The 17,846-nt window shown below is 43.6% G+C and overlaps 1 protein-coding gene across 9 annotated transcripts in view; it reads left to right on the top strand.

The window, feature by feature from the left end:
* The window catches only part of ADAMTSL1 (ADAMTS like 1), a 690,570-nt gene that overhangs the window by 623,910 nt on the left and 48,814 nt on the right, over positions 1-17,846 (top strand). For 8 of the 9 annotated variants that reach the window (XR_010588651.1, XM_065549471.1, XM_005297670.5 and 5 more), the window contains 2 exons: positions 8,414-8,541; positions 13,460-13,588. Coding sequence is in view for 8 of the 9 variants with exons in the window: in XM_065549471.1 (XP_065405543.1) it covers positions 8,414-8,541; positions 13,460-13,588 (257 nt within the window). In the remaining variant the exon portion in view is untranslated. The remainder of the gene's footprint in view (positions 1-8,413; positions 8,542-13,459; positions 13,589-17,846) is intronic. The other variant, XM_065549470.1, reaches the window with a different exon arrangement.

Here is a 17,846-nt window from a genome sequence, read left to right as displayed (position 1 = left end):
ACATCTAGTAAATTCTTGATTTATCAAAGGTGCAGTTTGTCCCTGGTTTAGATATACAGTTAGTTTGCCTGCTCCTTTCTCACTTTCATGGTTGAATCACTTCCAGACTCAATGGTTTCTATAATTTATTGGCACTTGCAGTGTCATTGCCCTTTCAACTGTGCTTTTTCTGATTCTTTTTCTTTTCTCTTTCTGGCAGATAGAGTGCTAAGTTTGACAAAAAATGAGAACTATTTTCTTGGTTATGAGAACAAGAATGTATCTCTTGTGGAAACCACATGCAGTCTTAATCAAGACTTGGGCCTACGGTATACATTTGGTTGGACATAGTCCTGTGAAAATATCTTTTTGGCCCCCAAAAAGTTGCATGCACAGATTTCCATTGCCGGTGGTTACATCCTGTTGGAAATTTGTCATCGAGTGATTTCTTCTGTTTGAAACTACTGTGATTTTTGTGGCATGCTTTAAAAGGAGTATAGGTTACATAAAGTCCACCTGTGGTTTATGTTGAATATTAGACTCATGAGAAAATTATATATTTATCCCACACCATATGAGAGACCATAATTTAGCAATAGATGGTTTACTGTTTTGTTGTTAAAGAACAAATAGCCTTTGATTTCTAAAATTTAATTTAAATAATATATATTTACTATATTTAGGGTTGCCAACTTTCCAATTTCTCAAAACTGGACACTACAAAACCAAGGCCCCCCACCTCCCTGTCCAAAGGCTGAACTCACCATAAAGAGAAGAGGGAGGTTGAAAGGGACTGCGTCTCTTCTTCTCCATCCAGCAGCAGCTCCGAGGCAAAGAGTTTGCAGGGAGTGATGGGAGCAGAAAGTGGGGGCGGGGGAGCTTCCTGCAGCTGGGAGAAGTTTCCGGAGATGGGGAGTAGCCCTTGCAGGGGAAGACGAAGTGTCCCTCCCCAGCCTGGCCAGGACTAGTACCTGGGATGCTTCCAGCTCTGCCCCTCCCTGGCTCTGGGCCCAGCATTCTTGGGTTAAAGGGGAGCCATGGGCTGGATTGACCACAAAATTGTGGCAACCAGACTTTTGGTATCCAGTCAATACTTCTGACCAGAGACTGTATAGGTCCTCTGAAAACCGGACTTTCCAGTCAAAAACTGGACACCTGGCAATAGTCTATATTATGCTTTTCAATTTTTTTCCATTCTACTTGGCTAAAATAGCATCAAATGATATGCTATCATTCTGGATAGGCTGGCAACAGACTACTTACTACTACACATACTCAAACATATTATCAGAACTGCTCGTAGGGGCGTGCAGTTATTTGGTGGCCCATGGTACCATATGACAGCTGTACTTCAGACAGCCAGGCAGGCAGTGCTCATTTTGTCATCCTGCCCCCCCACCCCACCCCGATCTTCCTCCAGACTGGGGTGGGAGAAGTTCTAAATGCCAGTGCCCTGATTTTCCGGTGTGCTGAGGACCAATAACTTTGAAGTTAGTGGTAGCTGAGCGACCACAGCACATTTGAAAATCAGGCCACAGATGAGTTGCGAGGTGCTTCAAAGCAGCATTCCTTTCTTGGCTAAATAGCCAGTTGCTAGCTGCCAATCACCTGTGTAAATCAGAACAAAAGTGATGTTTTCCATTAGGAGTGACAAGGCAGCCTGCATGTAGCCAGTAGGTATGCCTGAGTTTCTGCAGTCTGTCTTCTTCATGCTCTGCTGACCACACAAGGGAGAGAAATTAATTTGCCAGCCAACCTCCCAGATGGAAGGGAAGGAGAAAAAGAGTGTGGATACTGCTTCCTGCATCAGCATTGAAGAGAGAGGCTCTCGACCGTGGTGATTTGGTTTGTCTGTGTATTTAGATTGTATGCTCCTGTGTCAGGGGCTGAGTCTTTTCCTGTGTCCTGCACAGCACCAAGCACACTGTTGGCACTTAACACTCATGAATAATGGTAAAAACAACAAGGAGTCCTTGTGGCACCTTAGAGACTAACAAATTTATTTGGGCATAAGCTTTCGTGGGCTAGAACCCACTTCATCGGATGCATAAAGTGAAAAATACAGGAGCTGGTATAAATACATGAAAGGATGGGGGTTGCTTTACCAAGTGTGAGATCAGTCTAACGAGATATAAATCAATTAACAGCAGGATACCAAGGGAGGAAAAATAACTTTTGAAGTGGTAAGAGAGTGGCCCATTACAGACAATTGACAAGAAGGTGTGAGTAACAGTAGGGAGAAATTAGTATTGGGGAAATTAAGTTTAGGTTTTGTAATGACCCAACCACTCCCAGTCTTTATTCAGGCCTAATCAGATGGTATCCAATTTTCAAATTAATTCTAGTTCTGCAGCTTCACGTTGGAGTCTGTTTTTGAAGTTTTTTGTTGTTGAAGAATTGCCACTTTTAGGTCTGTTGTTGAGTGACCAGAGAGACTGAAGTTCTCGTACTGGTTTTTGAATGTTATGATTCCTGATGTCAGATTTGTATCCATTTATTCTTTTGCATAGAGACTTTCCGGTTTGGCCAATGTACATGGCAGAGGGGCATTGCTGGCACATGATGGCATATATCACATTGGTAGATGTGCAAATGAACAAACCCCGGATGGTGTGGCTGATGTGGTTAGGACCTATGATGGTGTCCCTTGAATAGATGTGTGGACAGAGTTGGCACCGGGGTTTGTAACAGGGTTTGGTTCCTGGGTTGGTGTTTTTGTTGTCTGGTGTGTAGTTGCTGGTGAGTATTTGCTTCAGGTTGGGGGGCTGTCTGTAGGCGAGGACTGGCTTGTCTCCCAAGGTCTGTGAGAGTGAGGGATCGTCCTTCAGGATAGGATGTAGATCCTTGATGATGCGCTGGAGAGGTTTTAGTTGGGGGCTGAAGGTGACGGCTAGTGGCGTTCTGTTACTTTCTTTCTTGGTCCTGTCTTGTAGTAGGTGACTTCTCGGTACCCTGCTGGCTCTGTCAGTCTGTTTCTTCACTTCACCAGGTGGGTATTGTAGTTTTAAGAACGCTTGATAGAGATTCTGTAGGTGTTTGTCTCTGTCTGAGGGATTGGAACAAATGCGGTTGTATCTTAGAGCTTGACTGTAGACAATGGATCGTGTGATGTGGTCTGGATGAAAGCTGGAGGCGTGTAGGTAAGTATAGCAGTCAGTAGGTTTCCGGCATAGGGCAGTGTTTATGTGACCATCGCTTATTAGCACTGTAGTGTCTAGGAAGTGGACCTCTTGTGTGGACAGGTCCGGGCTGAGGTTGATGGTAGGGTGGAAATCGTTGAAATCTTGGTGGAATTCCTCAAGGGCCTCCTTCCCATTGGTCCAGATGATGATGATGTCATCAGTGTAGCACAAGTAGAGTAGGGGCGTAAGGGGACGAGAGCTGAGGAAGCGTTGTTCTAAGTCAGCCATAAAAATGTTGGCATATTGAGGGGCCATGCGGGTACCCATAGCAGTCCCGCTGACTCGAAGGTATAAATTGTCCCCAAATCTGAAATAGTTGTGGGTGAGGACAAAGTCACAAAGTTCAGCCACCAGGTTTGCCGTGATGGTATCGGGGATGCTATTCCTGATGGCTTGTAGTCCATCTTTGTGTGGAATGTTGGTGTAGAAGGCTTCTACATCCATACTGGTTAGGATGGTGTTTTCTGGAAAATCACCAAAGGATTGTAGTTTTCTCAGGAAGTCGGTGGTGTCTCGAAGATAACTGGGAGTGCTGGTAGCGTAGGGCCTGAGGCAAATAATCCTGCTGTCAGGATGCCAATCCCAGAGATGATGGGGCATCCAGGATTCCCAGGTTTATGAATTTTGGGTAGCAGGTAGAATACCCTTGGTCGGGGCTCTAGGGGTGTGTCAGTGTAGATTTGTTCCTGTGTTTCTTTAGGGAGTTTCTTGAGCAGATGATGTAGTTTCTTTTGGTAATCCTCAGTGGGGTCAGAGGGTAATAGCCTGTATAATATGGGCTCAATTTGAACCAATGACCTTCCAATGGAAGACTTTATAACCCATTACATAGCCCAACAAGCCACCTAGTCAACCCAAAAGCATACATGATTACTAATATATAGTTCTACTTCTATCTGTATACTGGACAGGCCAAAAAAATAAGAGCAGTGTTGTTGTTTTTTATTTGCTCATGCAAACTAAACATACATCGTAAAAAGTTTCAGTGGCTGGACAAATACATTTGATGGCACTTGCAGGAATTCTGATCTTTGACTTTACATTGTCAATTTTTACACTATAGTATTAAAAGAAGTGTTACCCAGGCTGACACCATCATGTGTTCTGTCTAGCTTCATCCACTATTCAGAGCCAATTCAGTTTCAGAGGGGGGGAAGTGGAAATTCCAGCACCTGGGCCTTCTATAAATTATGAAAAGTTAATATAGGCAAAGAAGGTATTCAGATTAGCTATCTTAGAAATCAAATCTGAGGAATACAGATCTTTGTAAGAGGTTATGAATTGCTCAATTGCTCTAGCTTCAGTAACTTTATAAAAAGTGTCTTGTGTTCCAAATATTCTCTAATTTCCAATGGTGGGAACACTTTGAATACGGGAACCTGAGAATAAGGAGTTTCTATATTAAGCATTTGTTAGATGCCATCTGAACTACAGAATTAGTCAGTATGGCTCAAAATATATTTTCTTGGAGATGATGCATTGTAGGGCAACCAAGATCAGACAGATTAAAATGTGAAGGGAGCTGGGTTATTTTCATAGGGAAAAACAGTTTTTGAAATGATATAGGTTATAAAAAGGATTGTTACATCTGGTAGGTATTTTTTCACAACAGAGAAGACACTCAAAACCTAACAATAAAAACAGGAGACTAGGAGTAAATAGGAATCTCAGGGCAGAATGGTTTCATGCAAAGGATAATAATGTGGAAGAAGTTTTCAAGGAAAGCAATTGAAGCAAAAAGTGTTAATGAATTCAAGAGAAACTTAGATTTATTTCTGGAGAAGGAGGGGATTGAGAGACATGCTGAAAAAGCCAGAAGGTTAAATGAAGCAGATTTTTTTTTAAAGGCGAGTGTGTTGAACTCAGTTGGTCTTTTCCTGTTCCTAAAAGGACTTGAGCTGGATCATCAGCTACATTGATGTCAATGGAGCCAATTTACAACAGCTGAGGATCTAGCCCCTTATGTTTTTGTCTTCACCCCAAAACAGATTGGAAACACCCAGAGTTAATCAACTGTTGTACCAGCACTATAGTAGCATTAAAACCAGAACCATCTAAATTAAAGAAATGTATTCCTACCCTGATGGTGATGTGGACTTTTTAGAAAAGATTCCTATCTGTTTAAAAAAAAGGGTGTTGCTTTAACCCTAGGGATCAATCAGTCTGTCTGTTTATAGAAAGCCCTGAGTCTATATTTGTGGGGGGAGTGGGTGTGTAACATACACATTTTTAGCCCAGGATGGCTCATCAAGAGTCAGCTGAAATGCTTAAACCAGTTAAATCAGCCATGATTAAATATGATGGATACAAGGATACCCGTTATTCATCACCATCAAGTGTTTTTCATTTTGACATCAACACAATGCTTAGTACTAATGTGTTTGCTTTGCTGTTTTCTGGATTCTTTGATATATCCCCGAAAGCAAAGTTAAGCCATTTCTTTGTTGTTGTTTGGAAGGATGCTACTGGGGAAAAAATTGCAAAGTCTTGTGGGTTTAAAGTCCTTTTTATGTGCAGATTGAACCAATAGACCTCTAACTACCAAATTTTTGCATGCACAGCTGTTTGCATATGTAAATATTGCTGGCACGATCTCACCGGCTTGCTGAAAATTTGCCCCTTAAATCCACAGGTTTTTAAGAGATAAAACGATCTTTAAATCTGAAGGAGGGGCTTCTATCAACTATTGTTTTCTTTTGCTACACAAGCATGTCAGCAATTTAAATATGAATAACATTTTTGGCTTGTAAATGACTCTGCATTTCACTAAGCACTTGCAAGACATGGTTGGCACAAGCTGAATCTTTATTATTGTGATTATTATTTTAAAAATGGGTTTTAAAGGAAATCAGACTCCTCTCAGATCTTAATAGAATTCAATGGGTGGCCTGAATCTGGTTTGTTTTAGAGAGCTACCACCCATGGTGTTGAGCAGGATCAAATATCCCTAGCCTTGTGGTCCATGAGACAGCAGTTTTCATTCAAGAAAGAAAACTCTCATCAGCTCAGGGTTAGTGGATCAGACTTTGATTGCATGACTTGGATGGGCTTTTTCCTTCCACCTCTCTTCCCACTCCCACTCCCACCCTTGTCTGAGTTAATCTCCATCCTGGCTAAGGGTTTTATGCAGAACAGCTGCTGAAAGTTTCTGGTGAATAAAGCAAATTTGTCATTAGGTTTTGTCATTAGTTAAATGTACAACTGAATGGAAGTAGGTTCTATATTCCTACCTTAACAGGAAATACATAATGCTGCAGTTGAGGACATTTGATACACATGCTGGTTGAACTCTCAGGGCCCATTTTGATCTCACTTACACAGCATAAATCAGGAGTCAGTGGAGTTACACTGATGTAAAACTAGTTTAGAGGTATAGAACCAAGCTTTAGTGCTCTCAGTTCATACAAAGTTCCACAGTGTACGTCAGGGTGACCTGGAGTCTGTTTCCACCTCTGCCACTGCCTTACTATCTGGCCTGGGTCAACTCACTTCACCTCTCTGTGCTCAGTGTTGTCAACTCTCACAATTTTTAATCACAGGTCTCTCAATGTTCAGTGTTTTCCTTAAAGCCCCAATGTTGAGGGCCCTTTGATTATGAGGGAATCTGTTTTCTTTTCTTTTTTTCTAAAGCAGGTTCTATTCCCCACTATTTCAGAGAAAAGCTTGACAATGTGACTTCAAAAAGACAAAGAAAATAAAGAGAACCCCAAATGTATTATTTTTAAAACCTCCTGATTTACAAGCTTATGAGTTAGGACCTCCAGAATCATAACTTTTGAAGACGTGGCATTGGCAATAGTGATGCCTCCATTTCCACTTCCACCCTCTATTTATCTTGTCTCTTTAGAATGTAAGCGCTTCGAGACAGGGACTGTCTTTGGCTATGATTTTGTACAGTGCCTAGCACAATAGGGTTTCAGTTTCACTTGAGGCATCCAGACGCCACCAAAAAACAAACACTAACTAATTATAGAGGTTCATTCCATTTTAAAAGATACTACCCATTTAAGAGAGAGTCCCGAAACTTAAAATGGTGAATATTGCTGGAATCTGGAATCACTCTAAAAACTGTATTAGTATTTTAAAGTGCAATTACTGTAGCAGTTTAGCAGTGCCTCAAGCCTCTCAGTTGTCCCCAATTGATATCATTTTTGTGAGATAGTTTGTAAGAAGCAAAATTTGATGATAAAATTTGAATGAATAAAAATATGTACCACCTTATTGTGCAGTGTTGTTAAAAGGTGGGGTAAATAATTTGTAGAAAATCTGGTAATTATTTTAAAATGTGACCTGTAATAAAGACTGGAAAATATAAAAGGTTTAGAAAGCCTTTGTAGTTATTACCAGTATAGGCCATGGACTGGAGTCCTGCTCTTTGTGTGAATTGATTTACTTAAGTAATGGTAACGTTGAAGATTTCCGTGTAAGAGAGTTTAAACAAATTGTATTTTACATTCCAGTTGTGAAGGTACCTTTTTCTTTAAAATCAATTGAATCATTCTCAATGTTTCAGTTATTTATGGTATAGGGCGTGATCCTGATCCCTCTTAAATCAGTGGAGAATCAGACCCATAATTTGCTGCTGATTGGTCTTCAGGAATCACCAGATTCATTGTCCAATACACGCAAATGAAAGAGAGCTTTCATACTGAAACCAGTCCAAAAAGTGCAGCTAGCTGTTCTCACATGCTACACCCACCCCACACTTCAAGGCATGTCTAACTAATCTAGCTAGCTAGCTCCTGTTTAGCTAAGGTACTTACCTGGCCTCCAATACCATAGTATCTGAGTACCAAACAACCTTTAATGTATTTATCCTCACTAGTCCCCGAGACATAAGGTAGTGCTATTATCCCCTTTTTACAGGTGGGTAACTGAGGCACAGAGAAGCTAAGTGGCTTGCCCACGATCACACTGGAAGTCTGTGACAGAGTGGAGACCCCACTTTTCCAAGTCCTAGACTAGTGCCCTAGCCTTTGGACCATTCTGCCTCTTCCATCAGCAACCTATTTCAGCAGGGTTGAGAATGAAATTAACCTGCATGTAATCACAATCGCCACATAAGATGTTTAACCCCTGATTTTCATAACTTTATTTCTTTATTTAAACAAAATCTGCAGGCCCAAAATGTGAGGAAACTGTAATTTACTTGTCATTCTGTGTCTCTTTAAACATAACTCTTAAATCCTTGCGAAAGTATTTTCACACAGACTTGCTGAGACCTTCGCTTCTGTATTTCTCTGTTGCTCCAGGATACTCCTTCAGCCAGATGACTCTTTGCAGATTCTAGCACCAGTGGAGGCTGATGTGGGTTTCTACACCTGCAATGCAACTAATGCTTTGGGATCTGACTCTGTCTCCATTGCGGTCACTTTAGCAGGTAACGGAAAAGTTATATCAGTTATACAGAACTCTTTCTGCTACTGGTATGTTATTATCAAGTACAGATGGGTACGTGCATTCAGATATTATGTAACTAAAACACAAATTGCAAAATCCTAAAAACAATAATAAAACTCTCCAAAGCTCACCAAAATAATCCCCAAACTCTCCCTCAACCCCCACCTAACCATTTATCCCTCCCTTCCAGAAAAACCCTGGAAAGACAAATAGGCTTTGTAGCGTGGTCTGAAGATCAGCAGGTTCCAGCTATATCAAACTGAGACTGGAAATGCATTCCACAGTTCTACAAGTTCCCACACCCAGAGCACTCTGCCACTAGTTCCTCTTCCCCATGTGCATAATTAAACTTGGGAGTGGCAGCCTGAGCAGCTTGGACAATCTCAACTACCCTGGGAACACCAGAGGAGACAGGCAGTCTCTGTGGTGCTTAGGCCCCAAAACATTTCCTCCTTCCAAATCTTGTGTGACTAAAAACATGGAACCTCTTAAGCCAAATGTCAAAATGGACAACATAACTTATTCCCTCTCGTGTCTGTATGGAAATAACATCAATCCACTTTGTTCCACTGGAAATTGCTCTGTTAGCTGGGGTGCCCCAGTGAATGAGCTAGATTTGAGGGAAGATATATGTTGGGGCCGGACAGATAATATCCAGGATTTTGGACAGCCGCAGGCCACGTCCCAGGCTCAAGCTTCAAATTATGTAGCGAGCTTTCATTTATAAAATATGTGCATTTTCAGTGACTATTTCAAATTGTCAGTGATTTTCTCACCACCCTTGTACAGCATGCATCCTGTGAGACTCTAGTTACTATTGGCTCCATCCTGTAGTCGCTGAGCACTTTAGTCCCAATCCAGCTAAGCACATAAACCATGACTTTAAACCTTGTTGAACGGTCTTGTTGAAGTCAAGGGGAATGTTCAAGTAGATAAAGTTAAGCAAGTGCTTAAGTGCTTCGCTGGGTTGGGACCAGAGTGCTCGGCACTTTTCAGAAGCAAGCCCTATGTCCTTTCTAACCTGTTCTCGCCAAAGCATGACTGACATTCTTCCACCCACTGAGAAATAAAGATTCATAAAGGATTAACTTTCTGCTTCATATGTATCCAGTAATGGTTCAGTTCCACACCAGACTAAATATTCTTTGTTCATTTAGGCATCAAAACTAATAAAAACCTCCCTGGGGAAAAACATGGGAATTGTAAGATTGTGCTTGTCTCCGCAGAGGGTTCCAGCAGGTTCAGAGCCACAGCAGGAGGACGAGGAGAAAGCCAAAGCAGCAAGAGGGTGAATGGGGAATGGATGCAAAGGGTGGGGAGTAGGAAGGTGGGACAGTCAAAGCTCAGGGGTTATAACAAGACAAAGAGGTCAAGGGGAAGTGGAATGTGTTTTTTAATGGGAGAGAGGGGGGCTGAAGAAAACATATTAGTAAAACTACCACTAAGTAGTTTGAAATTCCATATCTAACAGTATAGCTCACTCGTGTTTCACTGCTGCAGCTCCCCAGTATGTGTCTATGTAAGTAATAATATTCAGCAGTGGGTGTGCTGACTAGAGAGGCAGAGGTGCATCATTGGACTTGTGAGTGAGTGTTTCAACACAGAACACAGGCTGACTCTAGAGCAAGGGAGCACTAGGAGAGACATGGCCTGGGCTGAAAGCAGCTCTTTTATTTAATTAATAAGATTGGTTGAAAAGACACCCCACCTACCCCATGGAGTAGAAGCAGCTGGAGCCCTTGCAGGGACAAGGGAAGAGCTAAATCAGACCTAAAATAATATATTAATTAAACATTTAAAGTTAGCAAAAACAAAGGGCCTGATTTTACTCTCATCTACTCCTATGTAAATCTGGAGTTATGCCACTGTAAAACTGGTGCAAGGCCCTAAATTTTGTATTGATACTATATTATAAAATATTAGACACAGTTCATGCTTGGTGTAATTCTAGAGTTACATCAGAGATGAATTTAACATGCAATTTTAAAATGGCATCTTTAGGAAGTTGCATAGTGGTAAAGAGGCTTTACAGTCCTTATAGTCCTGATGGGTGAATTCCTTGTGGGATAATTAGGAAGCCTCTACGGTCAAATCAGTTTTCATCCCAGGCAATTCATGGAGACAAATGGATCTCAAGCTATAGTAGTGTCCACACAGACTCTGACATGCAGGCGGGATTTTACAGACCCAGCAGCTCTTTTGAGGTAATGAATTATCCAAGGCTTCAGTCAACTTTCTGAGGTGAATTATCAACTGCAGACTTCCTGGACGTGAGCTTGGTGGCCCCTGAGCTCCTCCTGTAAGGTGCTGTGCATCTACATCTTCCACCAGCACTTTGCAAGATGATCCCCAGTTGTACGGATGAGATAATGGGCAGTTTTTGAAACAACGCAACAAAACTTTTTGGCACAAAAGTAGTATTTTCCCAAATGCATTGGAGGCCAGAGAGCTTCTTCAGAGGAACTGGGAAATGTGGGGAAAGCTTATCTCATTAAAAATGAAGGACTTGGCCTCACTGATGAATTTAGCATGTGCAGAGAGACACTGAAAATGTGCTTCCATTTTTGGAGTGGTTTGCTACTTTTTATTGGTTGAACAGTTGACAGATTTTTAATCTAATGAAGAGATCATGAAACCCCCACTGGGAAAATAAAAGCTGAGTTGCTATTTGAGGTCTCTTTACTTCTTTTATGATTTAGTAGTTACATTAAAACATCAGAACTTTGTGAGCATTTCATCAGTGAAGCGAAACATTTGTTGCTGGATATTCCATTCACATGATAGACACAGTAGGTTGATGGATAGATGGATTGATACACTAGCAACTCCATATAAAAAGTGCTTTTAACAGTCCTGGAAATACTCTAAATCCACATGGCAGTTTATGGATTTTAATTAGGGGCAATTGAAACTGTTTGAGCAAAATCATCCATCCAACCAAAACAAGCTGAACTCTTTCTCTCCCCCCCCCCCTTCCTTACCTCCACTCAGGCTTTTTAGGCCAGTTTCCTCCTCTGCTGCCATTGCAGATTTACAGCCAGATTAAATCATAAGTAATATAGGCACAAGCCTAAGGCCAGGGCCGGCTCCAGGGTTTTGGCCGCCCCAAGCAGCCAAAACCAAAAAAAAAAAAAAAAAGCCGCGATCGCGATCTGCGGCGGCAATTCATCGGGAGGTCCTTCACTCCCAGGCGGAGTGATGGACCCTCCGCCGAATTGCCACCGAATACCTGGAACTGCCGCCCCTGTCCGGAACGGCCGCCCCAAGCACCTGCTTGAGAAGCTGGTGCCTGGAGCCGGCCCTGCCTAAGGCCCTGGCCCCTGAAGTTGCATGATGTTGTCACAATCTAAGCTTTCATTTATAAAAACATTTCCAGCCCTTATGGTGGTGAAGATGAGTTGGAAAATGTAAGTCAGGTATAACTGAAGCAATGTCATCTGCCTGAGCATGCAGACAGCCCAAAAAATAGCTCTGAGAGGTTTGAAATTTCCATTTTAATGGGTCGTTAACTTTGAACCCCACAGCTCGGTCCCTCACTGCCATCACCCAAGAAGGATGGATTTTGCTGTTATTATCCTGTCATGGATCTACAGAAGTGTCAACAGGGACCACACAGACACTCCCTCCCCTCATCTGTTTGGTTGGGGGAGTTCTCCCTCCACTAAGATGTACCCAGGCCTCCTGAAAACAGAGAGAGGAGGCCCAGCCCATGTAACATGTAGCAGTAGTGGGCCCCCATCAGACGGCCGTTGTATGGGTGGCCACTACAATCCCCAAAGGAGTGGGCCAAAATACAGGGCCAAGGCTCCACATGCTGCTGTGTCTAGAGCCCCAGATTGCCTAAACCTGGCACTGACCCATACACCACACCAACCCCAAGTCCCATTTAATGCAGAGACATATGCTGCTGCTTCCCTGCACTCATGTCACTGTCATACAGCTCTCACGCCGCTACTCTCAAACACACCTATGGCCCCATGCACACATCAATACACACACTTCCCCTGCTGCCCCTCCACCCTCACGGTCATGCTGTTGTACTAACCCTCACACCATCACACACACCGCACTCACCTCCACCACCGGCTGCTCCCAGGCCACTCTTACAGCCACACTGCTAGCTGCCATTGCATCTTAGTCCCTGCTGGGCCCAGCTTGCTACGTGCTGGGCTTGCTGCATAGGCTGCCCTTCTCTCTCTTCTGCCAGCTGCCCTCTGTTTGCATTTAGGGTGCCACCATGTTATACGTTACGAGAATGTCCCAGAGCAACATAATGCACAACGCCATTGTTAAACAGAAGGGCAGCAGTCAAGGGCTAGAACCTTTGACTGTGAGTTTTTGGCACATTTACCTCGCTCCCATGCAGAACTACTGATGTCTCGCATCTGTTATTATCGATTATTTTGTGCACCTAAAATGGAGTGTATGGAAAATATGACTGATGTTAAAGAAATGGATCACATGTTGTTCTAAGCCTCCTGCACTGCTAAAGAGCCCGTATCCACCCTTTGGGGGCTTTGTCCTATGTTTGGTCCTTGGCAAGTGGTACTGTCTGCCTTGCAATATCAGGTGAACAGCTTGCTGCAGCTCCAGTTGCATTGCTGTTTATTGGTTCAGCTGGTTCTCAGATGTGCTGGCATGACTTTAATGCTATTCATTCACTGCTTTAAGGGATTTTTTTCAAAGCAACATCAACTATGAAATTGAGCAACTCCTGCATAATATAGTAAAGGCCAAGAGCAGGTTGCCTGCATCACTCATACTCCAGCATCACATGCTGGCAGGCAGCTGTCCTACATCAGCCATTTGTATTTCTATACCAAGCATATTGGTCACAGTCTTCCCTTTGTGACTACCATGTACTTTGCTTTGTGAACCATGGTGTCTCTTATGTACAGGAAAACCACTGATCAAGGCATCGAGAGCTACGCTGATCAACACAGAGTCCTCCGCTGTGACGGTTGACATTGGAAGCACAGTGAAAACAATCCAAGGTGCAAATGTTACCATTAGCTGCCAAGTTGCAGGTGAGAGACAGCTCGGTCCTTATAGTTAGCAGGTACCAAGTGTGTTTTTAGCTATAGATTTCCTCTGAAGTTCCTTGGCATGTCTGTGTCTGTGCACAGGTGCCATTGTTTCAGATTTTTGGGTATCAGGCAAAAATTTTCTTTGCTTTCATACTATGGGAGCATTGGAGTTGTCATCCCCTGTCAGATCAGTGTTCCATTTACTCTGGTATTCTGTCTCCAATAGTGGTCAATAACAAATACTTCAGATGAAAGTGTAAAATCCCTGTAATGGAGAATTGGTGGGCATCCTGGAACTATTCAATATTTTCATTAATGACTTGGATAATGGAGTGGAGAGTATGCTTATAAAATGTGCAGGTGACACTATGCTGGGAAGGGTTGCTAGCACTTTGGGGGATATTATTAGAATCCAAAGTGACCTTAACAAATTGTAGAACTGCTCTGAAATCAACAAGATGAATTTTAATAAAGACAAGTTCAAATTATTACACTTGGGCAGGAAAAATCAAATGCACAACTACAAAATGGGATTAACTGGCTAGGCAATAGTACTGCTGAAAAGGATCTGGGATTATGGAGGATCACAAATTGAATATGAGTCAACAACTTGATGTAGTTGCAAAAAAGACTAATATCATTCTTGGGTGTATTAACAGGAGTGTCATATGTAAGACATGGAAGGTAGTTGTCCTGCTATTTTTGGAAGTGGTGAGACCTTGGCCTAAAGTACAGTGTCCAGTTCTGGGTGGAACAAGTCCAGAGTAGATCAACAAAAATGATAAAAGGCTTAGAAAATCTGACCGATGAGGAAAAGTTGAAAAATCTGGGTATATTTAGTCTTGAGAAAAGAAGATGGGGGGGACTTGATAAGTTATTCAAATATTTTAAGGATTGTTATAAAGAGGATGCTGATCAATTGTTCTCCATGTCCACTGAAGGTAGGAGAAGTAGTAATAGGTTTAATCTGCAGCAAGGGAGTTTTAGGTAAGATATTAGGTAAAGCTGTCTAACTATAAGGATCGCTGATCACTGAAATAGACTTTCAAGGAAGAGGTGGAATCCCCATCTCCAGAGGTTTTTAAGAACAGTTTAGACAAACACCTGTCAGGGATGGTCTAGATTTACAGGAGGCTGGAACAGATGTTCTCCTGAGATCTTTTCCAGCCCTGCATTTCTGTGATTCTATGCCAATTTGGGAATTTTACTCCTACCCCCAGGCAGGTAGTGGCTGGCTTCTATCCTGAAGCATGAGAGCTGAGATTCCTCACACATTTTTTATTCTACCTTGTGTATCAGTGACCTCTTCTATTTTTTTTCCACTTACATATACAAATGTATGGGTTCCCTGTTGTATTTGTCATGGATTTTAATTATATACTGCAGTTATTTTTGTATATAATATTATATACAAGTGTATAATTAAAATCAATGACAAATTCTACATAATATAAAAGAGAGCAAATTAAATATGGACATATAGATTTCCCTTTTTTGGATGCCGGGCTCTTTGCAACAGCACCTGGGAAATGCCATTGATTCAGATGGTGAATACTGTTAAGGAACTGTGGCCAAATTCACCCTGAGTTAACATTGGATTCCAGCAGCATAAACCAAAGGACAAATCTACACTGGTGGAGATGCTTCCAGGGAGGAGGATGTGGCAGTGCAAAGTTGCCACAGTATCTTTTACTTCTGAGGAACCATTTCCTGTTTGATCATTGTGGAGAACTTTCCAGCTGATCATGGAGACTCAAGGCCACAAAGGCACTTCAGTATGGATTACCCAGGAGATGATGGATCTTATTGCTGTGTGGGGAGAAGAATCTGTGCAGGCAGAGCTCCGATCCAGCAGCAGAAACGCTGATATCTATGCCAAAATCGTGCGGGGCGGGGGGAGGAGGGCTACAACAGGGACACACAGCAGTGCCACGTGAAAATAAAGGAGCTTCGGGAACCGTACCAGAAGACAAGGGAGGCAAACGGTCATTCTGGTTCTGCCCCACAGACATGCCGCTTTTATGAGGAGCTGCATGCGATTCTCGGTGACGACCCCACCACTACCCCATAATGCTCCGTGGATACCTCCCAGGAACCCCGGGCGACCTCGAGCAACAACGAGGAGGAGGAGGAGGAGAATGTGAGGCAAGCAAGCGGAGGATCCATTCTCCCCAACAGCCAAGAACTATTTTTAACCCTGGAGCCCATCTCTTCACAGAAACAGCGGCGGAGTGTACAGCTGATCATGGTCCGTGCTTATTGTGCTATGGTGTCTGCATGGGTAACCCAGACTTATGAAAAAAGGTGCGAAAAAGGCTTGGTTTTGTTTGCTGTTGATTTCAGGGAGGGAGGGAGGTAAGTGCATCATGGGAGGCTAACACCATGTTCCCATAACCATCCACGCAAATGTTTTGGTCCCTGTGATGGAGTTGAGACTCACCACCTGGCGCCTCCTACTGGTTGTCTCGGGAATTAGCTCTGTCCAGTGGAGCGCCCCCTCTTGGTGGTATCCAGTCCGTCATCTCGCCCTCGGTTGGCGTGTCTGGACCCACATCGCTCCCAAGCTCGCGGCGTCCTCTTCGAGCCACTGCCCTCTGGCAGTGCCCCTTAGTCCATCCACACACCCTTCCGGTGGAGGGTTGATCAGCAGTCCTACTATCCAGCCACCATGTCCAACCACACCCTTTGAGTCTAATCCCTTTCGTCAGGGACCTGGCGGGTCTATGATGGCCGCTCCCTACGGCCGATGGCTGGGTGTACTGCAAGGGGGGAAGGGGAGAACCCAGGCCCGCCCTCTACTCTGGGTCCCGACCCAGGGACCCTCTGGCGGCAGCCTCACTGTCCTTCTCTCCCCTTGTCTGTCCGCTTCCCTGGGCCACTTCCCCTACGGCCCCTTGCACCGGCTAGGCCCTTCCTCTCAGGGCCTGCAGCCTGGCAGACATCGGGCTGGAGTTAGCTTCTGCTCCCCCGGGGCCTGCCCAGCACTGCGCTGTCCTAGGTGCTAACCTCCCCTCCTGGAGACAGACCTTCCCTGTCAAAGGCCTGGGACAGACTGACTCTCCGCTCCCTGAGCAGCCTTCTTATAGGGCTGAGCCAGGCCCTGATTGGCTGCCTCCAATCTGGGCCCTGACTGGCTCCCAGTAAGCCCTTCTCCCATTGACTCCCTGTCTGTGCAGGCCCACTGGCCTGCCGCAGCCCATACTCTCCGGGGAGTGGGGCAGCTGCCCCACTACAGTCCCATAAGGCATTGCAAGCCCAGGCCAAAATTCTACTTGGCTACATGCACTGTGGGATAGCTACCCACAGCGTAGTGCTCCATGTGTCCATGCAAGCCCTGCTAGTGAGGATGCACTCCACCCACACAATGAGCACAGTGGGGACACACAAGATGGACTTGCTTAAATCAGGGGCACAATGTCGACTGACATAAAATCGACTTAACTTTGTAGTGTAGACATAGCCATAGAAACAAAATGATTTCTGTCTGCTGCCTTGTCTATAGTGAGAAAAGGCACCATCTTAGAAAACATGTCAGCAAACTAGCATGACATGAAATACAATTTTGCCTTTAGTGTGGCCAAGGATTAAGTTATCTGATTGTGGTTTAACACAACTGACCTGGTCCACTCTAAGGAGAAAATCATGTGTGACGTTGTGTTGGTTAGAAAATGTATTTTCCCAGTGTAGACAAACTTGATGGCAGAATGTAATGTCACAGTTCCCCAGGTGTCATGAGCAGCTCTCCAGAACATCTTGTTCGATGTGCTAGAGGCAAAGGAATGGTTGGAAAGTGCTACTAAATTCATATAGAGTACTTAATCCTACAGCCTGTTATAGACATTGAGGGAAAGGAGGCAGAATATTGGAGGTAAGAGGAGAGAATCAGAGGTCAAAGTGATATTTACAAAGCCAATGTCAGGAATCTCTGCAGGCAGAAACTTCCCAAAGTTTGTAAAACCTTATTTCTTTTCTCTATGAATTTCAGGGGTGCACCACAGCCAGTAGCACAACGATTGGAGAATTGCTCCAAAAAGCAGCCTTGGAGCCATTCTCCTTTCAACTGAAAGCCCAATTCACCTCATCCTTAGAAGCTTTGTGCAGATGGCACTGCTCTGAATTGTCCATGATGGAGGGCTTCTAGGGTCACAACTTGCAGCTCTGGCTCATGCAGAGAAATACTTTTAACGAAAGTCTGCAGGGCAGCAGAATGAATATACACAGAAAAGAAATATTAGCTGCAAGGCTTAATTATGACATT

Source organism: Chrysemys picta, chromosome 6 (genome assembly GCF_011386835.1).
Source record: "Chrysemys picta bellii isolate R12L10 chromosome 6, ASM1138683v2, whole genome shotgun sequence".
Lineage (NCBI taxonomy): Eukaryota > Metazoa > Chordata > Testudines > Emydidae > Chrysemys > Chrysemys picta.
Note: the sequence above shows the minus strand (reverse complement) of the source record. Positions and strands in the feature narration are given on the sequence as shown.